General features: G+C 38.9%; 1 protein-coding gene across 3 annotated transcripts; it reads left to right on the top strand.

The window, feature by feature from the left end:
* Window positions 1–5996: 5996 nt before the first annotated feature.
* On the top strand, window positions 5997–25646 carry LOC129767248 (tafazzin). Of its 3 annotated transcripts, XM_055767944.1 has the most exons (7): window positions 5997–6591; window positions 6733–6898; window positions 13470–13598; window positions 13685–13699; window positions 13763–14006; window positions 14072–14324; window positions 21164–25646. In XM_055767944.1, exons 1-7 carry the CDS (start codon window positions 6580–6582, stop codon window positions 21212–21214), a joined length of 870 nt encoding a protein of 289 aa, XP_055623919.1. In that variant the 5' UTR covers window positions 5997–6579; the 3' UTR covers window positions 21215–25646. The 3 variants fall into 3 exon arrangements, with proteins under 3 accessions (XP_055623919.1, XP_055623920.1, XP_055623918.1); XM_055767945.1 differs by lacking the exon at window positions 13685–13699 and having other exon boundaries at window positions 5999–6591; XM_055767943.1 differs by lacking the exon at window positions 5997–6591 and having other exon boundaries at window positions 6700–6898.
* The last annotated feature ends 203 nt before the right edge of the window (window positions 25647–25849 follow it).

The raw sequence follows: 25849 nt of genomic DNA, 5'->3' as shown, positions 1-25849 counted from the left end.
CGACTCCATACAAAGCTGGCCAAGCAAAAAAAAAGTGTCGTTGAATGCGAAAAAACATGATTTTACATAATTTCGGGATGCTGAACACGAATTTGGGATTCCGTCCACGTGAATAATGTCTTGGAATTTTATGGCACCCTCTCCCCGTAGTATTTTTTACATTTTCTTTACAAAATCCGAATTTCGTGTATTGACAAAGCATTGCTTTTTGATGGAAAAAAATACAGTGCAAGCCAAAGCATGGCTTGGCAAACGTTATCCGGACTCTGCTCCAGCTATTGTAACTGTGGAATATTGGTTTCGTCAATTTCCAACTGGTCGTGCGATCACAGTTGATTCTGAGTGCAGTGGACGTCCAAAAGAGGCTGTTACTCCAGAAAACATAAAAAAATCCACAAAATAATTTTAATTCACCGTAAAGTGAAGTTGAGCAAGATAGCTGAGACTCTGAAGATATCGAAAGAGCGTGTTGGACATATCGTGGATGAATATTTGGGCATGCGAAAGCTGTGTGCAAAGTGGGTGCCGCGCGAGCTCACAATCGATCAAAAACAACGTGTCGATGATTCGGAGCAGTTTATTTTAATTCTTTATTTTTGAGACTTTCAGCCTCCTGGGCTGATTCGTCTCAGCAAAAACGGCCGAAACCATGCCGCGATATGCGCTTGCTATAATTCATTTTACATGCACATACGGATAAGCAATTAAAAATAAAACAATAAACAAAAAAACAGATTTCGTCACGAGAAATTCCACGCATTTGAGCTTTTTTTTTCTTTGTTATTTGACGAGGATGTCCGTTTACCATGGCAACAGGTGGGGAATCCGCGCCACTCGAAGATGCCGACTGTTCTTGTTACCCTTATCGCGTAGGGAAAGAAACAAGGATCTTCGATTTGATCACAAGTTTTTTGTTTACATTAAAAAAAACAGATCGGCATCATTCAAAAAACAAAGCAGTGCAGCAGTTCGTGAAGGGTCGTCGCCAAGCACACCACGAATGCTCCCGCTGATCCCGTGTAAGTTCCGGAGGTTCTCGTCTTCTTCTTCTTCAATGGCACTAACGTTCCTAGAGGAACTTCGCCGTCTCAACGTAGTATTACTTGCGTCATTTTTATTAGTACTTAGTTGAGATTTCTATGCCAAATAACACGCCTTGAATGCATTCTGAGTGGCAAGCTCTAGAATACGCGTGATCACAGTGCAAGTCGGAGGAAATTTCTTCGACGAAAAATTCCCCCGACCAGAACGGGAATTGAACCCGAACACCCGGCATGTTAGTTATGACGTTAACCACTCGGCCAAGGGAGCGGAGGTTCTCGTACTTTGGGCAAATACGACTGAATTGCGATGTGTTCGACTTTGGGATGTGTTCGACTGAATTGCGAACCTCGCACAAGTCACAAAGGGGATGAAATGGTCATCTGTTGAAGTTATGAGACATGTTGCAGTGGCCGGTTCTTAACCTGGATAAGATTCGTTGCTCTCTCATCGTTTTGACGTCTTCGAATCTGGTGACGGATTCTTTGATTCTCCGGAGGAACAGCGTCGCTTCAACGAACCATTTTTCCTCCCAAAAACTTTTGAAGGTGTTGGCGATCCATAGTCTGATGTCGTCTAGCGGTACTTTGCGCATTAAAAGTTTACCAAGGTGTTCGGAGCAGTGTTTGAAGCTGTTTAACCGCAATAAAGTTGAGTTTTTGCGTCGATATGTGACAATGGATGAAACATGGCTTCATCAGTACACGCTAGAGTCCAATCGATAGTCAGCAGAATGGAGAGCAAGCGACGAACCGAAGTGATTACCGAAACTGAGGCCTTTTGTGAGGAAAAACTGAAAGAGGGGAGGGGAGATAGGGGTAAGATGGACATGTTAAGGTTATGTTACTTCAATTGTATCTTTGGAAACTCATGTTTTCCAAAACTTAAAAGCAGTTTCTTACAGTTCAATAACTGGTTTTCGAAATAATTGGCCAAATGTTTTAGAAAAATGTGTTTCTTCATGTTTTTTACTGAAATTAAAAAAGCCGAAAAGTTGAACATTTTTATCGACGCGGGTATAATGGACATGTAGTGGGGGAAATATTGACAGGTTGATAATACAGGGTGGGCCATTTAAAGTGGAAGCATCTGGCAACCCCATAACTTTTGACAGAGATGTCAGATTAACAAATGTCATACCGCGTTGGAAGCGTCATTTTAGTACAATTTTAACCATGGAACAATACACACCTAAACAAGGCGCTGAAATTGTTCAGCTGTACATTCAAAATAACTTCTCAATTGTGGCTTTTGGCAAAAAATCATAATGTCTGATGAGGCGCATTTCAACTTGAATGGAGGAGTGAATAAACAAAATTGTCGGTTTTATGCTACTGAAAACCCTCAATTCATCGAAACGCAACCTCTTTACGACCAAAAAGTTACTGTGTGGTGTGCCATTTATGCCGATAAAGTCATCGGCCCGTACTTCTTTGAAAACGAAAATGGAGCAACGGTAACCGTGAATGGGGAGCGTTATCGGACAATGATAACCGATTTTTTATTGCCATTTGTTCGTGAAAATGAATTGGACAATTACTGGTTCCAACAGGACGGCGCTACATGCCATACAGCGGCTGCCACGACCAAATTATTGCGCGAAATGTTCCCCGGAAGATTAATATCGAAAAACGGCGATTATGACTGGCCACCGAGATCACTTGATTTGACGCCTCCTGACTTTTTTTTATGGGGATATTTAAAATCCAAGGTATACACTGGTAAACCAAGGACCCTGGCTGCGCTGAAAGACAATATCCGACAAGAAATTGCTGCCATATCGGCCGAAACATTGGGCAAAGTGATGGAAAATGCCGAAAAAAGGGCACAAGGCCAGAGGCGGTCATTTACGAGATATCATAATCAAAAAGTAGTTAGAACAAATCTCCTTGGACCAAAATAAATGAATTTCAAAAAAATAGTTTAAAATTCCACTTCTTTACTTTGCTATTGCAAAAACAAATCCTTCCACTTTAAATGGCCCACCCTGTATATGAAGCGTAGAAGTTTGTCGCTCGTGAGAGGAATAATTTCGCTCTCTCTCAGTGTTTGTTTGTCCAGTAACTGAAATAGAACAAAAAGAGAAAGCAATATAAAAAAGAGTTGAATATTCTTCCCTTCACTTTCCATCATGCATTGGATGGAATTATGGATGTGACTGTCCATTTCAACCCCACAAGTGCAATTATTTCAATAATTTAAATTGACCACTAATGAATGAATTTACTTTTCCGTACATACCTAATATCGCTCATCTGTCAACTCACAAACCGAAATATAACAATCAGCTAATTCAATTTTGCAATTCAACCACTCAAAATGCTTAATATCGAAGCCGCAAAAATTACATCCACACGCGGAATCATGTTTGATTTTAGGTTTTTGTTTCCCCTCTTCCTCTTTTGATTAGTATTCATTGTCATAGGATGGTTTAAATATTCTAGAATAGCATGTAGAAGATTCCCATCAACAGAAACTTGAAATTCATAATGCAACTATAAAAATCAACCACCTCCCCTACTATAAAAATAGTATCGAAATAATCGCTGTATCGCCCTCGAAGGCAATTATGTTGAATAATAAAATTGAATTATGCAAAAAAAAATTTTTACTGTGTTACCTGTGAAAAATGTTACGATTCATTAAGAGTTTTCAAACGCATATTTCTCAAAATCGTAATTGCGACATGTGTTGTGTTATATACCATTAGACAAGAAATTTATTCAGCAATTTTTTACTTGAAACACGATAAAAAATATAGTGAAAAAGGTGAACAATTTGACGGTTAAAATGGGTATTTTTCGATTACACTAACCACTCGCTTTCCTCCCCAACGCAACGAGCAATTTTTTTGCCTACATTTGGGCATTAGCTCACAATGATCATCGATGTGTACTATAAATTATACTTAATTGCCGAATGTAGGCATTTATCAGTTGTTGTATTGTATGCGCAGTTTTGCGCTACGGGCAAAGTTCATTTGAAAGCTTATGTTTTTACCTGAATTCCATATGTAGTCACAACCGCGGTAAGCAGCGGCAACAAAAGTTTCAAGCTGGTTTTCTACAAAAAATCAATTTTTTCATTTTTTTCCGGCCTAATATGATAAATTTTCACAATATCTAATGAAAGCTGCAGAGCGTTTCAAAGTAAGGTACTTTAGTTCAAAAACATTTCAAAAAACGTCAATATACCAGTCTTTGAAAAGTCATGAAAAAATCAGATTTCATGGTATTGCGCCCAAATTTGGGATTGAGGTACAGTAATTTACATTTAATTGTAAAATTTAATTAAATGGTTTCATACAAATGAAAAACAAATTTTTGCATAACCCGAAAACTAATCAAGAAATTGCCAAATTTGGCATGCGAAGGTTTTAGGGGACACAAAACGTTTCTATGGTGAAAAGACACTCCTTCCTTCTCTCTGAGGGGGGGGAGGTGGGCTGCCATACAAATGAAGCATACATTTCCGCATAATTCAAGAACTAATTAAGCAAACGGAACTGAATTTGGCATGTGGAGATTTTATGGGGAAGAAACATTTCTAAGATGGTTCAACACTCCTTCCACATTTCTAAGGGGGTCTTCCATACAAATGAAACCCAAATTTCTGCATAAGTCGAGAACTAACCATGCAAATAGAACCAAATTTGGCATATTGAGGTTTTAGGGAGCAATAAATGTTTTTATGGTGGTTTGACACTCCTTTCTCCTCTCTAAAGAAGGGGAGGGGATGGTGCTGAACAACTCGAGAACTAATCAAACCAATGGAATTAAATTTAGCAGAGGTTTTAGGGATCGATAAACGTTCCTAATGTTCCCAGAGAAACTTTTGTCGTAGCTTTGAACTTGCAACATCGAGATTTTGTAAGCCAAATAACACGCCTTGAATGTATTGGCAAGTGGCAAGCTACGAAATAAGCGTGACCACAGTGCAAGAAATTTCATTGTTGAAAAATCCCCAGCTGAAAAAGGAATCGAACCCGAACCCCCGGCATGATAATTTGTGATGCTTACCGCACGACCACGGGAGCACGTTAAACGTAAAGATTACATAAAGTCCGAAGATTTTTTGTAGTATTTCATCAAGTAAAATTTTAATTTGAAACATCATTCCTATCGCCCGTCTGAACGAAATCATCCGATCAAATGCGTGCTGAATCCTCATAAACTCATTCACAACTGTGGCAGTTTGAATTGGAACATGCATCTCATATCCAAGCAGTATTCTAGTCTAAAAATTAGAAAGAAAAAAATCAAAATTTGTCTTCATATTTCTGAAGTTTGGGCATTCAATAATATATTCTGGATAGAATTTTTCAAAAATCTCATCACTTACTGGCGTACACGATATCTCAAGTTCTGCTGAACCGATTTATGTCGAATACATATGAATACAACCTTATGAATCGCAGAAATCAATAAAAAATAATAATTTTTCAATTTGACTATTTTTAAAAAATCCGGAAACGTAAACGTTATTTTTTTTAACGTTAATTTTTATTTTATTGTTAAAAGCAAGATAAACAAATAATTATATGCTAGAAAAACAAATAATGATATAATAAAAAACGACCAAAATTCACGTTTCTTCACTAGAATACCCCCTTAAGTATTGATACGAATTTGTGCATTATTTTAAAAATGAATTCAATGTTCAGAAGCGTACATGGGAAAGCAAGATCACTTTGCGGTACTAGAACCTACCCTTAATATGTATGCACTTGTGCTATTTCAAATCTGTACAAACTCAATCAGCCCCACTTTTGTCAGGCCTCAAGCTACGCCGTTCCTCATGTGTGACTGCTCTAGATAAGTCGTAGAACTCCTTCCACGGCTCATTCATAATTCAAAACAAAAACATTTTCTTCGAATGAGGGATGCTCACTAAGTGAGAACAATTTAAGCGCAGCTTCTCACTTCTGTCAAAAACCCTACGAGCATGTTTATTACGGGTTATGTTTACGACATTTCATAAGTACCTGACCTGCATTGGAAACTGGGCGATTCTTTTCTCGGTAGCTGTAGATATTGTTGGATTGGATTTTCGATACGTGGAAGGGACAAGTACGCACCACGTAGAGCGATTATATAATTGAAGGGTCTGTTATAATCGCCTTTCCAGTGAAAAAGTGGTTCAAGAATTTAGGAATGCACCAATCCTTCGATTGGAATATTGATTTTTTCCCTTGCATTGCGATGTGCTCTACGTGCAATTCTTCGTTCTGTATCGATGTTGCTGCTGCTGTTTAGTACACAGATGTTTAGTGTGGGTGACCCTAAGTAAAGCAGATGCGATTAAAGGAATAAACAGCTCGAAACGCGCCCCGCAACATTGCATAGGAGAATATCGTGTAACGGAGTGGTTCGCGAAAGAAATACGCGAAACAAACTCATCATCGGTTAGTGTGTAGGTGTTTCGGTTCGGAAAAGCGATCTCGGAAAAACACGCGAACCACCCGAACCAAATTACACGATAGTTTTCCCCAATCTGATCACGCCGCGAAGCAATACACACATTGAAAGCAGGGAAAACATGAGCTCGTTGGTAAGTTCTTGTTTTTGCTGACACCACTGTCCGGTCAGTGCGTTTTTGCATCCGACCCGTGCAGTTGTTACCCCAGACGGGAAGCGTTTCCGAATTAATAGCAACATAATGATCTCGTTTCTGTTTGCTTTGATTTTGAAGCCTTCCTCAGCATCAAATGGAGTGGCGGCAGGGACCGCTGGCCAGCCCTTGATCGCGTACAACATCGATTGGATTTTCCCCAGGCTGCGACGTCCTTCGCGCCTTTGGCATATCGCCAGCGTCGGAGTGATTGGACTGGTTGGATTTTTCTCCAAGATTGCAATCGGTGAGTAGAGAAGCGGTGATTATGCAAACGGGCAAGGTCAAACAGTTGTTATGTAAACCGTAGTCGGTAGGACTTGTGGTGTAAATGGGCTGCCCCAAGGCGAGGAATGTGATTACTTTGATCCACAGAAAAAAAACACGATATGGTGCGATTGAGCGTGCACAATTTGTGCAATGGTTCGACCTTTGAAAGCGCTATGCGCCACATAGTGTCGATCGTATCAATGTGGCGCAAAGTAGAGCAGTACTTGACATTGGCTGTGTTTTTTGTCTTTCGCTGCGCTATACTAAAACGCGTTGGTGAAATAAGCATGATGGGCACTCGATAAAGACTTCCGGTTATAGCTCCATTCCGATGACAATTTCTCATTATGCTTTAACTGTTTTTGGTTCAACAAAGAAGCTTTATCTTCGCGCCAAAGTTGTACGTAGTATCTTTGTCACGTAAATGCGTCACTTGCCCTAAGGATTGAGATAATAAATGATGAATAAATTCTTAAACTATTCAAACTAAACTGTGGCGGCTAGCAGTACGGGATAGGTCGAGAAGTCAAAGTCAAAGAAACTGGAATTGTCGTTGAAGTGCTGGCAGATCGAGCGAAGGGACTCATGCATCCCATAGTTTCTGCTACGTGCTTTCAACAGCAGATAATCACTTTGGCGAAGTGGTATTTCAGAAACGTACGTACTCAGTTGAGTCAATGATGGGAGGCAATCAATGTCTCCTGCAAATAATTTAGCTGCAAATGTAGCTTGAGCGATTATGCGTATAACTGTAATTGGTTGAATACTTAATAGACAACAACGCTCCTCGTAGGATGGCAGGTTTCGAGGATCGCGCCAACCGAGAAGTCGAAGTGCGTATTCAACGAACTTTCTCTTCAATACGGGCGATCCATCTGGCATGATAGGGGCACCATACAACTAAATTTGGTTCCAATATTGACCGTACATGGTAATAGTACAGGGACCTGAGACACAGTGGGTCACGAAATATTGTGGTAATGATTCCGAAAGCATAGTCCATTATCCAAACAATGTGTAGGATGTAGTCATAGAAAATCGGCTGATTCTTGCGGTAATAGGAGATTATGTTGCAGTGATAGGTGTCTCAGCGGATTACCCAGAATATCCGACGTGAAGGCTTTCTTAACGGCACTAATGGCCTCTTGGCCCAAAACCGTGGATGCCACTTGACTCAGTCAAACACTGTCTCCTACAGCTGGTGCAGTTGAACCGGATTGTTCAATTGCATTCACGCGATGCTGGGAACTATTTCCAAAACGAACCCGCTATAATTTTAACTAAGGACGGGCTGAGAAACCTCGGGACAAGTTTCACTAAATTCGGAACTATAAAAAAAAACCGGCGGACTTCGACCTCAATGAACTGGAGGAATTTTTCGGATACTTTTCTCAATTTCTGGGTTATTTTATCAAAAGCTACTACCGTAATTTTATAGAATTACTGACCTGGTAAAATTCGTCCCATCCAAAATTTTTTTTTTGTAATTAATACCTTCAAACATTCATGGTGAAGTTGTTGCGTCTAATAGAATAAACTGGACTTTTAGTAGTAATAGATTACATTCATTATTCCGATTGAAAAATGTTTATACGAAAACATTCGTATAAACATTTTTCAATCGGAATAATAGTACATCAACATTACTTTTGCAGTTTACGAAGACAATCCAAGATGTCAGGTCGTGCGTTGAATAATAAATTATGTAGCCGGTTCAATAAATTTTACAGGTTTTTCTTCTCAGGATACCTAATTTCTGCTGCGAGTTGTGACATAAAAGATTTACGGAATTTTGTTCAGCCGGGTGGTCGATATTTAGCATTTACATAATCACATCACTTACCGCAGTGAATCCTGATTCTTACCTCCTCCGACTAACAACTATTCCTTCCTTGATAAACGCTAGGGAACCACGCTTTAGAGGCGACCCTTCTGGCCTTCGGGCGGCAAATTTCATACTAACATTCCTTCCCTTCCCCTGGTGCCTGTAAGGACGTAGCCGGCGTCGTTATTGACAATTTAAAGCTTGAATCACCGACAATTGCACAACGAGAATGATTTGCTAGCCCCAAGCCTCATTCCGTGTGTTCTTTGTGCAATTTGGTTGGTTCAGGTCAATTACGGAGAGCAACTACGAATTGTACAGTCTACCCAAGCTCAATACCTTCAAACATTCACGTTTTCTTGCTAAGCGAATCTTCATGTGTCCAATCGCAGAACTGTTCATTGATTGATCTTTTAATCGACCCTTTCAAATTATATTTTTCTATAAACTTCTACCAAAACTTGTCATTATAGAATCAGATTATTTTCAGACACATTTCTCGTTCAAGATTTTTCAACCACTTGCAAATAACATGTTTCTCCGTCACATGGAATAAATGTTTGATGTTTGGATCTTTCAGCAAGCAAACTGTAAGCTTGGTGCTTGTGCACAATTCCACGACAAGATTTCGGACTTGCGTGCTGATTTTCTTTCCACCCATTTTGATTTTGTTGAGAACTCTTTGTGCAGACAACGAAAATCGACTTATATGCTAACAAAAACGAAAGGTTGTAAATAATATCGCACAGCCCTAGCTGTCATAACATGCGGAAACGAGGGGTTACTCAAAGGTTTTGAATGTTTTTAATGTTATTTTTTGGGGGTGGGCTTTTATTTTTGTCATCGCATATGTGCACACATGCAAGAAGTCATAAGGAAGTAAGGAAGTAAACAAAATCTAACAAAAAAGGCAAAACTTGTTAATTACTTTAAAAAAGTAGTAATAGTTAGTATACAATTCTATGAAATAACGATAGTAGTTTCTGATGAAATAGTCCAAAAATTGAGAAATGTTTTTAAATATGCAAGGTGGGCGTTTTTTATGCCGATCACTATACATTTCTCTACGCTGAGACTCAGCATGTTTCTGGAACAATAAGGTACAAAAGTACACACCAAAGTTTGCAGTTCCTTGGGCAGACCGAAAGGCATAGGGATGACGTTTCGGAAGAAACAGCAACGAAACATAACTTATGAAAAATTACTCCGATTCTGAGAGGCCTGTCTTTATAAGTAGGATCTGAATTAACACTCCCTGGCGATACACTTAGTTTATCCAGTTTAGCGAGAAGCATTGCGTGGTTGCATAGCAGAGGTTGAGAAATTGTGGAAAATTCGTCGAAAGTGACGTGCAAACGAATTGCATTTCTCATGATGATTATTAGCCGTGTTGTTTCCTAGAAACATATAACAAGGAAGTGCAGCATCTTTTCGTTTGGTATTCACAAATGACCAAAACTCACGAGGGTTTGTGCGCAGTTTCGCTTGCGTTCATTCTACGTACCGATTATAAAAATAACGATTATATTGACGATAGCAACGACTGGCAAAATCGAACTGTCATTTGATGTAAGGTGACCGGTAGCTACTGTAACTTCGCAGAGCGGTTGATCGGTTTCCTCTCTTCAGCTCGCGTAAGCGGCAATTGGACCAGGGAGGATTTTACGGAAGTCGTCGATCAGGAACAACACGAAAAATTGCATCCAATACTGCTGTACAGAGTACTCCTCTGCAACATTGACACTATCAATAAAGCGAAGTTGGCCCGGTGAAAATTCAGAGATGATTGCTCAGGTGATGCAACATGAACGATCAAAGTGTGTAAGCTAATCGACGTGACGAGAGCAGGGTGATCAGCATCAAGATCAATGGTTGTTTATTTGAGAAAATTAGTGTAGGTTGAATTCGTCTAAGAGAACACAGCAGGCCTCGGGCATATGCGATGTCAAGGGATCGATGAATGGTGTCCCTCTTTCAGGGAAATACCACTGCAAGCCGGCTTGATTATAGTCACCGAACAGAAGAACAGGAAAGTGGTTTTTCAAAAGAGGCGAAACAGAACTAATGGATTCCACATACTCGCCAATGGTCGTGCTGTGCGGTTAGAGCTGAAAATTGAAGGGATTTTAGGTGTTGAAAGTTCAGAATTATCGGTATACTAGCCTGAACTTACAGGTCGGAAGCCCACAGAACCAACACCAACCGCAAGAGCGGGACAATGATGATGATGATGGATGTTGACATGTGACATGACTAGGTCGGGTGGCAATGGAGCTTCCTCAATACCTGTTACTGGTTGTCCCGGATCCAATGTAAAGGCATCAAACAGAAAAGAGGTGACGGTGAGCATTGTTGAGTACCGGAAGTTTGTTATCACAATTATACTTGCCTGCCGTTGCAGCAGTGGCGTCGAGTGAAGCTTTTGCCTCCTGGCGGAAGAGTTGATTTGCACCCTCTTCCGCCAGAAATATAGAAAAATTCGCACCCAGGGAAGAGTCTGCGTCGCACCCAGGGCGGAAAAGTCGATTTGCACCCCCACCCCCTGTCAGAAATCATATTTATCCAATCTATATATATAAAAATGGATTTCTGTCTGTCTGTCTGATTCTTATGGTTTTTTGGGTCGGGGAAGGTTCTTATGATAGTTCGAGACCCCTCCCCCCTCTCTAAGGGAGGGCTGTCATACAAATGTAACACAAATTTCTGCATTACTCGAGGATGATTCAAGCAAATAAAACCAAATTAGGCATGTTGAGGTTTTAGGGTGCAATAAATGTTTCTATGGTGGTAAGACAATCCATTCCCCCCCCACCCCCACCTCTCTGTGGGGAACTGCCATACAAATGAAGCATACATTTCTGCATAATTTCAGAACTAATCAAGCAAACGGAACCAAATTTGGCATGTGAAGTTTTTAGGCAGCAATAAATATTTTTATGGTGGTTTGACACTCCTTTCCCCTCTCTAAAGAGAAGGGGGGGGGGAAGGTTGCTGAACAACTCGAGAACTAATCAAACAAATGGAATCAAACTTGGCATATAGAGGTTTTAGGGATCGATAAACGTTTCTATGGTAGTTCGACACTCCTCCCCCCTCTCTTAAGGGGAGCTCCCACACAAATGAAACACAAATTTCTGCATAACTCGAGAACTAATCAAGCAAATTGAGCCATGTTTGGTATGTGGAGGTGTTAGGGGGCACGAAACGTTTCTATGATGGTTTGACACACCTACCCTCTCTCTAAGGGCATGGTGGCTGCTGGACCCATGAATATGCGCTTAGTAAGAAACCGTGGATGTGATAACGAAACATAAATTTTGGGCGAGACGAAGTTTGACGGGTCAGCTAGTTTCTTCATATAAATTTGGTTCATTCTGCACCCCTAAAAACGCGCACCCGGGGGCGGTCAATCCCCTCCGCACCCCACAGTCGACACCACTGCGCTGTAGGTAGACGTCTTTATCAACAACAACTGTAGGACCGGGACGGCGATGATAATGACTGGCGTTAGCAGAAAGTACGACTAATTTGGGATGTGTAGGGGCAGAAACAGCGGAGCTATGATGGATAAGTTTTTTGTCAGGTCATCAAACTCTCGGCAGGCCATGAGACTGGGTCAAGTGCCAATCCTTCATACTAGGATCCCACCATTAGGGCACCCATTAGGGATTGCATTACCGTGCCAAAATTTCAATAACCGGTTATTCGGTAACGAAAATTTCATTACCGATAAAACCATTAAATATCCGGTAAAAACAATACTTAAAAATGATTTTTTCATTGATAAAGACTAGTTTACGAGAAAACATTTTGTAAGTATTTGTTACTTAGTTTGTTGGTTTAAGTAACATTTAAAGACACAAATAATGTCAATTTTCTCGTCTTCCAATCCAGATCGGATATCATTACCAAATTTCCAGAAGAGGAAAACGCAGTTCTTCCGACATTGCAGTTCAACAGCGACCAGAACTGGTTTGAGGGCATCTACCAATTCCGTTATCGCTGTCAGTTCTTCATCGCATCGTTCTTTGCTTCGTTTTCAGATCGGGCAACGAATTTTGAACTGAAGTTCGGAGATCGTAGAATCGGCGTAACATTACCAGTTTTGTTTTTCCGATCTTATTTTGACTCTAGAGTAATATTTCAAAGCGGCATAAAGGTAAATATTCTTTATGGTGTATACATGAAAATTACCGAAATTACCGGTTATTGATTGTAAAACTACCGGTAATTCGGTAATGAAAAATGATGCGGTATTACCGGTGAAACCCGTTAACAATCCCTAGCACCCATATACTAATACATAGCATTTGACAGCGTCGAACAGCTAAATTTGCAGCTCACCTTGACTCGCGAATCATATCCTCTTGGCCGGGGCGTGTAGGATCCAGACTTTTCTTAAATGACATGCTGTTAGTATGTCTTTAGGAACCAGTATCTACAAAATCTACAGGATCTACGATGTCCAAACAGCGCGACACAATGTTTTGCACGTCATTATTAGGCGCAGCGGGTGAGATAGAGGGGACAGAGAGATCGTCAAATTGATCGCTACTTGTGATTAAACCACAGTCTTGCTGGTAGGTGTGGAAATATGCTTCGCAAAAACCGCAACGCATTAGCTCAAAATCATTGATTTCCGCATAGTTTAATGGGTATTCATCGGGAAAAGCAGCAATTCTTGTCGTTGATGTTAACAATTCGTTATCTCTTTTCTTTGAAGTATGGCTCAATAAACCACGTGTCCACAATATCGGAGTGCTGGAGAATGCCCTCGAGAATCGGGAGAAAGGCATCCCACTGCTGACGGTTTCAAATCATCACTCGTGCTTCGACGATCCCGGCATATGGGGTAAGTTTAGATGCTTCGACACACCCATCGGTACTCATTTGGTTAAACGTTTCATTGTTTCATGTGTGCGCGATGAAAAAAATCAGGACTGCTGAATCTTCGTAATTATTGGTGAGGCTACAATTTCGAGTATTCTCTATATGTTTCCCTCTCTCTCATTGTAGGACTATTGAAACTGCGTCACGTTTGCAACAAAAACATTATTCGGTGGTCGATGGCAGCTCATGATATATGTTTCACCAACAAGTATCATTCGCTTTTCTTCATGTATGGCAAGTGTATACCGGTAGTGCGTGGGGCTGGCGTGTACCAACCGGCGGTCGATCTGTGCATAGAGAAGCTGAAGCAGGGTCATTGGGTGCATGTTTTTCCCGAAGGGAAAGTGAATATGACCAAGGAAGATCTCAGGTCAGTGAAACACCTAGCAAATCATCAACTCAAACGGTGTGCGTCACCCAAACAAATACTTGCAGATTCAAGTGGGGCGTTGGGCGGATACTTTACGAAGCGCCCATATTGCCAATCATCATTCCAATCTGGCATATTGGGATGGATACGGTGCTTCCAAACGAGCCTCCCTACTACTTAAGGATAGGTAAAAAATTGACATATAATTTCGGGCAACCGATCGATTTGAACAGTGTGATGGAGCGACTGAAAGAGTCCGCTGTTAGTGAGGAAGAGGCGAGGAAGATCATCACAGACAAAATTCAGGAGGAAATGATGGTGAGTAAATATAGCTAGTTATACTTTACCACGATTACTTTCAACTGTGGCTATTCAGAACAGATTTCAAAGTTTAAAAGCTCATAATTTTTTGGTTTACTTACGGGGGTATTCTAGTGTAGAGACACCATTTTTGGGCGTTTTTTCGAGCTCCGTAAAAATAAAACAAATAATATTTTTATTATCCATTATACCATTATTTGTTCACCTATATTTTAAAAATAAAACAAAAATTGAACGGAGAAAAAATATTCATAACTAGAATAGTTAAGAGTTGATGAAGTGAGAGGGTTCAAAAAAAGTTGTGCCATGGCGTACACGATTCCAGCCCTTCTGGTTATCTGAAACAAAAAAAAATCGAACAGATTCTGAATCAGTAAAGATGCCGCTATCGCATGAACCTCGGACCAGTCAAAAATATCGTTTTTGAAAAAATGGCGACCGTTTGAAAAACAATCTGCGGCTTAAAACGTTATTTCTTACGTTTCCCGATTTTTTTTTAAATAAAGGTTCATGCGATAGAGAGATGCCTGTATCTATATCAATTCAACATGAATCGGTTCAGTAGAACTTGAGATACGAACTTGTTTCAAGAAAAACGCATTTGTACCAGGTTAGATACCGCATCACTAAATAGGTTCACACTCGATAAATAATAGGATTTTCGGTAAGTACTTATTGGGATATATTCTTGAATGCCTAAACAACAGAAATATAGAATTTTTTTTTCAAATTTCTAGACTAGAATACGGTCTTAAATAATGAATAATGATAATGAAATTTATGTACAGTAGAATCTCGATTATCCGTGGAAGCGAGTTCCATGGTAATTCTATGTGCTTTCTCGATATTTGTTAATGAGTAGCTCTTTTGTTTCGATCATGGCTTTCATATTATCAGAACACTGATGTACACGACCTTACAGATGGATAGTTTAATGACTTCTGTATTGATAAAACATTGTTTTTAGGTGAAATATCCTTTTTAACGCGTTTGCGTTTGAACTAATTAGGTTCTTTATTGTGTTATCCGCGGTAATCCCAACACACTATTCTATGGGTAATGTACCATGAACGTTGGAGTCTTGTTTTGATACAGACATTCCAAGCAAAAAAGTTCATCTTTACAAAGTGACGAAATGAGACTAACAAGAACAAAAGGGTCATTGAGATCATTGAAATATCATTGACCATTTGATATTGAACTTCCAAAATATGTTAGTTCCGTTCTGCAAAGCAACAAAGTAACTTGGGGTGAGTGAATGAAACTTGAGGAGCTCAGTTGTGTAAAGTGGAATATTTCGCCAATCATAATATCCATTATCATGGCGAATTCGGAAGCTCTGCTAACGCTAGAGAAAATATAGTGTGCAATCCGTTTTTTGTTTCTCCAACCTTCTCTCCTATACTGCAATGTGTGTGCGTGTGTGAAAATCATGTTCTTCGAAATGAACTCATCACTTACACCAGTGATAATACCACCACTGTTATTAACTGGACACAGTTAATAACAGTGGTGGTATTATCACTGAAACAAGGAACTCTGTGACGGTCCGCCAGCAGTATTATGCCAAAATAATAACAGCTAAGTTCAGCAATTAGTATTTACATTTACCAGTTTCAGCCTCAGATTCAATTATTTAGAATTATTTCTAGATCAACATTTTAGTAGTTAGAACAAATATTTGTACTGGCTTGTCACAGTGGGCTTGGCGCTCTTAATGTGCGATAAAAAATCAACGAGTATTTAGTTTCTGAGTCTGAACTGAATCTAAGATAAATCAGATAAGTTTTCTTTTTATATACACACACACATTATCTAAATTAATTCTATTGAAGTTTATTTTTTTATTCTTCAATTTTTTGATTTTTCATGAAAAGTACGTATGATAAATAATTGAATATGTAGATTTATCTCGATTACCTTCTTAGGTTTCCCAAAAATAACTCTCCGCCGTTGCGATTGAGCTTCGATAAACGTACATACGATAAGTAATAGAATATAAGTCGGTTCAATTCATTTTACAGGTTTTCCTTTTAAGGATACCTGAATATAATTTCTGCCGCGTGTCGTGACACGAGATTTTTGGGTTTCGTTTCGTGGTCATTAGTTCGCGTTTACATTATCACATCACTTAACACAGTGAATCCTGATTACTACCTCTCCCTACTAACAACTATCCCTTCCATGATAAACGCTAGGGAACTACGCTATAGAGGCGAACCTTCTGGCGGCGAATATCATACTAACATTCCTTCCTTTCCCCTGGTGACTGTAAGGACGTGGCCGGCGTCGTTATTGACCATTTAAAGTTCGAATCACCGAAAATTGCACAACGAGAATGATTTGCTAGTCCCAAGTGTGTGGAGGCGATCGGGCGTAGTGGTAACATCCATACCTCTCACGCAGAGATACCGAGTTCAATTCTCACTCCCGACATTCTTCCAAAAATTGCTTCGTTACTTCGTTAAGAAAGAGGAGACTTTTTGAATAAGTAAGGAGAAAAACCTGTAAATCTGAATCTATAAACAAACATTGAAATGAAATATATTCCAGCTTTTGAGCTGCTTAAAAAATTTGCTGCAAAATAAACACATTTGAAGAAGACGAATTTCGCGCCAACTCGACCAGATTGAATGAAACTTTCTGGGCGTGAAGACCTAGTTAAGCAACATGACATACTTAGTTTTCCGAAAATTTATTTAGAAAAACTTATGGAAAGGGCCAAATATTTTGACCATTTTTTTATAATTTTTTTTACTCGAAGTCTTATAAAAAAATGATCTATGGAAGAGTTTTAGGAACATAGCAGAATTTTCAGAAAAAAATACTGAAAAAATGTTTTTGAAATCCTACACTGAAAAAAAACGATTTCAAAAACTAAAAGTCGATGTTCTCAAAATGGTCATCTCAGATTTTGATGAAATGGTAGATAAATGGTAGATAAATATGTGCCCTACAACACTTCCGTACATCGCAACTTGTATTTGAGGCAAAAAAGTAGTTCTAACAAAAACTTTTTAAATATTTCAGTTTATTTCTTTTTTCAGTGCAGAAAGCCAACCCAAAATAAAAAAAAAAATAATAGTAATAAAAATGTTGAATGAGTGTTTTAGAGGTCTTTATTTCAAATCAAATGTAATAAAACTTATGACATTTTTTTTGACATTAAATTAATTTTTATTCATCTGATCTTATACCATGTACATGTTAACCTATGTTCTGAGAGATACAGTCATCATATCTTTCCTATTTTTTCTTTTTATCTAACATTTTGAAGATGTTGGGATCATCTACTGAATTTGAAAACCTTTTAGCTGCGATTTTATTTTCATCTACAGGAATAAAGCAATGATTTTTTGTGTTCCCGATATTGTTTTCGCGTGATTGAACAGTTCCTTAAGCTCACTCGCCTTTTGGCATGCTGTTCTTTGGATACGTAACAGAAATTCAATTCCGTGATACATTTGTCATTTTGTTTAACTGCCCAATCATAAAGCTCTAGTCTTCTTCTTCTTGGATGGCTCTAACGTTCCAGTGGAACTTTTGCCTTCTCAACGTAGCATTACTTGCGTGATTTTTATTAGTAATACTTGGTTGAGATTTCTATGCCGAATAACACGACTTAAATGTACTCTGGAGTGACCACAGTGCAAGCCGGAAGAATTTTCTTTGACGAAAAATCCCCCGGCCAGAACGGGAATCGAACCCGAACCCCCGGCATGATAGTGTGGGACGCTAACCACTCGGCCACGGGAGCCACTCTAGTCCTGTTTGTAAATAAGGTCATCCTCTATGAGTTTGTTTACTTTATCACCGAAATACGACACAAATTCATCAATTGCTTTTAAAATCGTTTCCAAATTACAACGGTCCGTGGTCAGATTTCTTTTTTTTCCGCTTTCCTCTAATAGAAGAGTTGTTTCTTCATGAATTGATGTTTTGGAAACACAATCCACGGAGATGGCAATCTGTCGTCCGTTTTGGAACGCTACATAGCATTTTTTCCATGACTTCTGTATGCGAAATCGTTCTCAAGCTGTTATTCAATTATTTTACATGTTCATGAATGGTACATACACAAACATTGTGAGTTCCTGTTCCTGAGTGTCTCTGTAAAATCATTCCTTTTTCACTCAATGAACAATCATTGAGTCTCGATCGCGGCTGTAAAATATAGGTAGATAGTTGAAATCGAGTTGTTTCCTGTGCACTATTGCAATGACATTTTTTTGTTCCTAGTATGAAACGATCTAAGTCAAAGCAAAAGACTATATTAATGCACATTATTGGTGAGCGGGAAGGTACATTCATGTGCACTTGAATGCTGACAAGGAAAAGAGTACAAAGGAAAATAAAATCATACATACACGCAGATTGAGTATATTTTGACTCACTCGTGATTTTGTTTCGTGCGATCCTTCCAAAGGAGTATTAATTCATTGAATGTTGTTTTAAACTCTTTGTTTTATTATGTTCACTCTCTGTCCCGAATGAAGATGGTCGGAGAGTGAAAAATTATTCATCGTGCAATGTCACGATTGCTTGCTGCATTCTTTTCGCCATGATTATTCCAAGCAGATACAAGAGTGATTTATAATTAGGTGTGGAAAAATGAGCGAATGAACTTTTCCAAACTTGGATGACGGTACCTCTTCTGAAAAAAACAAAAAAATAATGTTTGTGTTAGAAGATAAACGAACAGTGTGCAGTGCGTGAAATCTCATTTCAAATTTTCTTACCTAACACATTTTACAATACACGGTTACTTGTCGATGGTTGACGATTTTGAAGACTTTGCTTGGACAATACCACTTCTGAAATATAACACTGAATGATAAGTAAGTTATGTTAAGTGGTACGGCTACTGTTAGAAAGTAAAATCAATATAGGGTTGATGCGTTAGTATTAGCAAGTGCATCAGCATTGGCACCATTCTCATATTCTCAGATTTTTGGCAGAGGGCCATTATTTGAGAGCTGTTGTTGCTCTCTGAATTGAAACATATTGTATTTGACTACAAAAACATGCTGATAACTATACCTTAGCACACAAGGGCTACCATAAATCTATTTCTACCTGTTATTGGTTTTTTGCTATAACTACACAAAAAAATAGAAAAATTTTCGAGAAAAATTCTTGAAAACAGTGTTAGAAAAACTTTTTTGCCTTAAATATGCGATTACGATGTTGCGATGTATGGAAGAGTTGCAGGGCACATATTTATCTACCATTTCATCAAAATCTGAGATGACCATTCTAAGAAAATCGACTTTTAGATTTTGAAATAGATTTTTTTTTTCAGTATAAGATTCCAAAAAATATTTTTTCAGTATTTTTTTCTGAAAATTCAATTATTCTCCTAAAACTCTTCCATAGATCAATTTTTGAACTTACACCCCATTACAGATTCAAATATGATTTGAAGCTTAAAAACAGAGGCACTTTTCATTTGACGGCATGCAAATCGACGCATTGCCCCACCGAAAAAAATGCACAATCCTGTACGATATTTATCTTCAATTCTTCCTTGGAATCGAGCAAAATCGCTGTGTGCGATATTTGCATTGAAAAAGACTGCTGTCTGATAGATGGAGCGAGACGAATTGAATGATGATGATTTTTTAATTAGGTTTTAAAATTCATTAGTTTATTCGTCTCTAGTCTTAAAAAAAACAAATTTGGAAAAATAAATTAAACACTTGGCCTTGAGAATGATCATTTCGGAAGCCTCGCTGCCGTCTGGTCGCTAGCTAGATGACTGATGAATTGTGAATACTGTAATTTGAAATCGCGAATGACTTGTTTATATTCAATGAATAGAATACAGCGGAGCATAGATTGCAATATCCCCACTGTCCGTAGAACGAATGCTGCATTTGCATTTCAAGCGATCGATTTGCGCTTATCTAGTTAGCAGTGACATTTCAATACTGTACCTCGGCCACGGGGGCACGATAGGAAAATATGTATTCTTCCAATTTTCGTTAATTTCAATCATTTATGAGTTAGGGAATTGTAATGTATAACGTCCCGATTTTTTTTTGTGAATTTTCCTGTGCGTTTCATTTTTATGTATGGCTTGCAGGGCCTGCATCGACCCCCTGTTTCACCGGAGGCCCGAGGTGCACAGTGATCAGCAGCCTCTTACATAGGGAACAAATGCTATTTTGAGCCGTACCTCCATGGTGAACAGACGCTCGGATAGACCCCCTTCCCTATCAGCATACGACCGCGATCGCACCGGTGTTGGATACCCGATCTTCACTATGGTTACTCGTACTCCAGCCGGTACCACGGGAAGGTAGAGATAGGAATTACTGGACAGGAAGCTGCGGATTTCGAATGGGGTGTATTTTATGCCTGCAGATACGCGAAGTACCGATGGTACGCTTAGTCCAGTCGTTTACCAACGTATAACTTACCGAAATAAAAAAAATAATAGGAAAAACAACCGTTAAAACTATTTCCTTGAAAACCGTGATCTGTTTTCTGATCTGATACCATTACTGAAAGACGTAGCCTTATTATGGTGTGCGTTTTATTCCGGACATGGTTTTGTGAAACACAAATATTTCTTTTAGATTTTTGCCATTTTTCGTCAACAGTTAGGTACAATGCTTGACACAACACTAAATTGATACAATAGTAACTATCAGTCACATGATTTCAACATGCAAACAATGCTTTGGTTTTGGTATGATATTGAATATAATGAAAAAGTGTCCGGATTAAAAACATCCGGATTCAAAAGCATCACTGGAATTATAAATAAGAATTATTACGCACCCCTCTCAAACCACACGACACTCATCAGATGCGCTTGTTTTTCCTTGCAGATTCTCAAAGAGGAAACTGAACGGTTACACCATGACTACATTAAGAGCTGAGCTGCGGAACCACGTCGATCCGAGTGTCGACGTACATCCAGCCAAACAAACGAGGGACCCACACACCCAAGAAACATCCGATAATAAACGGAAACGAAAACCATAATTTTAAGATATATTCCAGCCGATGCACCAGCCGATTTATGTACTTGCTCGATCCAGAGCCCGTCCATCGAAACATGTGGCAGCAGCAGATAGCAGAGAGAGAATGGGAGTGAGCAATTTTTGCCATATTAAGCACACAAACACAAACACTTTTGTTGCTTCTGTGAGGATACTCGAGGTACTGCCTGTTTCATTTTCCACCTAAGATAGCATAATTAGAAACCGTTATTGGGTCTTGCGTTGAAGGAATTTCTAGTCAGTATGAGGTTTGGGCGATTGGCGGTGTTGGACAAGAGCTAAGCAACTGTGTTGCTTTATATTTTATATTCATTATTTCGAAAAAGTTGTTCTTTGAATCATTTTATCATTTTATTTTTCAATTTATTGTCTTGCTGTTGCATAAAAATATTTTTTTCAAAATAATATATTTAGGCATCAAACATTTCGTCATCTTTGCAATTGTAAGCCATCATTGAAAATAAGCGATAGACGGCAGGACTAAAAATTGAGCGGATCGGAGCACCGAGCCGCCTTCTGCGTGTATATTTTGTTGAGGGCTGTCGTGAACTTTGCTACATAACACAATCCACGATGAAGGATAGTTTTTGCACAAGGTTCTCTCAGTGCGGATGGCAGGACAAGCCCCAAGTCATCCTATAGCGTCAGTCCATATCTCTTACCGAATAATGTTGATAAAAATATTATGAAGCAACATATACGGGAACGAAAATTTAGGAATGACGAAAAGAAAAAGGCAACGGCGGCGTCCAATCTAAAATTAAAGAGGCTCTTAAAATCCGTTGTTTCGGACAACCCTGTATGAACAGATAATGAATAAAGTAGACAATTTCATTAGATTTCTTAAACAGAATCGCGAGCAGAGTCTTTCCTTAATTTTATGAAACAACAAAAAATATTATACAAGTAGTTTTCTATCGGTGATTTTTTGAAGAAAAGGTTCCTAGTTTCACCCCAAAAAAATCCACGTAACGTTATAAATGCGGATTTTGAACCCCTCCTCCTAATGTAACAATAAGTAACGCAAGACAAACCCCCTCCCCCTTAAGTTACGTAACGCCAACAGAATCTGTGCACAAAGTCAAACTTTTTTTTTTAAAGTTTTCATAATATTGTAGCTTTAATTAAGTTCAAATGTTCTTAGACCGAAGTTATTGGAAATGTACTAGAATAATCCTCATCTACTGCTAATTGTAATTCGGTATCTGAGTCTTCGTCCGTCCAAATCGACTCGTTATTTTCTACCACTAATATCTCGTTTCCTCGATTTGAAATAGCTTTTTTGGGGTACTAACGTTTATGAACTACTTGATAACATGTTTGACATGTTTGATCCTGGCTAATCCTGGAAGAACTTTCGACAAGTTCATAAAATTTCGAACAAACAGAGATGGAATCCAGAGAAAATTGATGCTCCCATCTTTTGGGATAGGTACTTTCAAACTATGTGGGATATGACTGAGAGGAACAGGAGCTGGTATAAATTCATGTTGATTTACACAAAAGTAACTACTCCTTGGTTCAATGCAGCAGTTCCTATCGTTATATTTCAGTTTTTGCTAAAAGTATGTATGTATGAATGTCCTTACGAGACGAGCTTGGTGGGCTCAATATATTATTCTTTAACGGGATATCCATCGACCTGAATTATTGTAGTAGCAACGAATATTGCATCAAAATCCAAGTGATAAAAATAATGATCCACCATATATATGGCCTTTTTATAACGAGAGTTCTCGTCTGGTCCTCCATCCACAGTCATTCTGATTACTGGTTACTGATTACAGATTATTACTTACTGATTACTGATTATTTAAGCAGCTCGCACTTCCTTTTAAAATCGAGCTCATGAGAAAATACGTACGAAGAACAGTGCCTCGAACAAACTGCAACGTACGTTGCCCAAATATGCACGTAACGGGTGTTCAATGAAACATAGCAATTTCTTCATTGATATAGTAGAACTAAAAAAAAATATTTCAAGCACTTCAATATTTTTTATTCAAAACGTAACACAACATAAACATAAAAGTCAGCGAATGTTGGTAAAGGGGCCGTGCTCAGCCATACGGTGCATCTTGGTGAAGATGCTCTCACAAGAGCGCCGGACGGCACTGACATCCATCTTCCGGAAGCAATTCCGGGTCCTTGTGGTCAGCTGCTTGGTGTCCGTGTCCAATTATTCTTGTACAATTATTCTTCTACAATTATTCTTGTACAACAGGGCACTGAGGGAGTCGAAAAAATCCTCGATCGGACGGTACTGACCCAAGATGGTCGGGTTTCGTTCCTTGGTTAACGTCTTCTTGACGTAATGAAAAGACTCCATGCCCGGCCAGAAGACGTACTTCCTATCAGAATGATGCTCCTCTAAGAACAGAACCAGATCTTCTCCAGGCACTCTTCCTGGTTGATGACAAGTCCGCTCGGCTTGTTAAATCAGCGCTTTGAACTCCCTTTGTCGGAGATTGCAATATACAGTATAACTTTCTTCTTACGATATAACTTACTTCACCCCGGGGGTGTGGATGCCTTGTCGCTGGTATAGTGCCTGTCATTGCCGGAAATGTGGGACTTTGATTTATTTTAATTCAATTGAAAAACGCATTACGTCGGTTTATGCGAACATTGTGTTGGTTGATCGTTTATTCGCAATCATAACGTAGACTAGTATGTTGCTGTTCTTACCTCACGTATCAACTAAGATTTCCTCCGACTGTTGACAGTCACAGCGATTGCAGGAAAGAAAGAAATTTGGGAAAAAAATTCTAAACATCTTGAAGAGGCTTGAAGAGGATTTGCTGCAGTCGTTATACTAGTTCCGAAACGGAAAGCGAGAGTGATACGGATCTGCCAATCGCGTGGCAAGACGCTTGTCAACCGGAGGTCCTGGTTCCATGCTCGATGCAACGCAGGGCAGAACAAAAATTGGAATCTGATCAGATCTTCGTCAATCGAAATCCATCGAATTACTCTGAAGTTTTTGGAGGTGGAACACATTTATTTGTCAGCTGATTCATTACACGTGTCAGTAGAACGAATTATGAAGTATGTTCCTCGTGGAGAGGTTCATAGCTTTTAAGACTTTGGTGGGTGTGTTGAAAAGTCCGAGGGCACCATTGAACCATAGGTTTGTGAAATGCAACCTTTAAATTTCTTCGAGTGTTCAGTTCAATTTAAAAATCAGGTCAAAGATTCCTAACATAACACAAATAATCTCTATGACTACATTGAGAGTTGTTGTAGAGTTGTTTACGAAGAATCAGCATTCAAAAATCACGGAAAGATTTGGCGGAGGAGATACGTAACTACTGGATCAATCTTCCGAAAAATAAAGAAGCTCGTAAAGGCTTTTAGAATAGATATGTAACAATTTAGTCATGTCAACCTAATTTTGATATAACTATATACGTGACATGTAGAAGCATATGTATGATGAGTGCCTTTCTAATATTTTCATATGTATTTCATTCGCAAGCAAAATTTTGCTACGATTAAGATGATTTTGAGAAGCGATTAGATGAATACATGAGTAGTAACTCTATTTACTCCTGAATAATCAATGCAGTGGTTGACGAAATGTTATTCCACTTCTGCTCCTTCGAGAGCAACAGTTTATCGGTGGTTTAGTGAATTCAAAATGGGCCGTACAAGCACCGCAGATGCATCTCGCTCTGGAAGGCCAAAAGAGGCTACGAATACAGAAATCAGAAAACAAGTGCATCGATTCGTTTTGAACGAATGTAAAGTGAAGTTACGCGAGTTAGCTGAGGCCGCAGGCATTTCAAAAGAGCGAGTGGGATACCTTTGTAATTTTGGACATGAACAAGCTATCCGCACGATGGGTGCCGCGTTTTGGTCGCCCAAAAACCGCGGCGCGTTGATGATTCAACAGCCGGTTTGGCGTTGTTGAAACGTAATCGAGTGGACTTCTTTCGACGTTTTGTGACAATGGATGAAACGTGGATCCATTACTACACTCCTGAGTCCAATAGGCAGTCTGCAGAGTGGCACTGAGGCATATTTCCAACATAGACGTTTCGTACTACAGAAAGGGGGATCGAAATGTTGGAAACTCGCTATATCAAGTGTATTGCCCTCGAAGGAAACTACGTTGAGGAATAAATACAGCTTTGCCCAAAAAACGATTGTGTTCATTGAAAATCCCGGGACTTTTTAGCCCATTTAGTATGTGGCCATGGCCTCGGAACATGTTTCAACCATGTCTCCGGAACCTGCGAAGTTCGATTCTAAAATAATTCAAGACTGTGGGTCCATTTATTATACAAAAATATATATATTTATATATATATATATATATATATATATATATATATATATAAATATATATATATATATATATATATATATATATATATATATATATATATATATATATATATATATCCATATAGAAAATATGGTTAATTCGGACCTTTTTCCATCGAATTGCCATCTGTTAAGAGCGACGTCAATATTACGTACAAATGGCTGTTACGCCAAAATGGGTTT

Source organism: Toxorhynchites rutilus, chromosome 2 (genome assembly GCF_029784135.1).
Source record: "Toxorhynchites rutilus septentrionalis strain SRP chromosome 2, ASM2978413v1, whole genome shotgun sequence".
Classification (NCBI taxonomy): Eukaryota; Metazoa; Arthropoda; class Insecta; order Diptera; family Culicidae; genus Toxorhynchites; species Toxorhynchites rutilus.
This window is presented reverse-complemented; position numbering and strand designations above follow the sequence as displayed.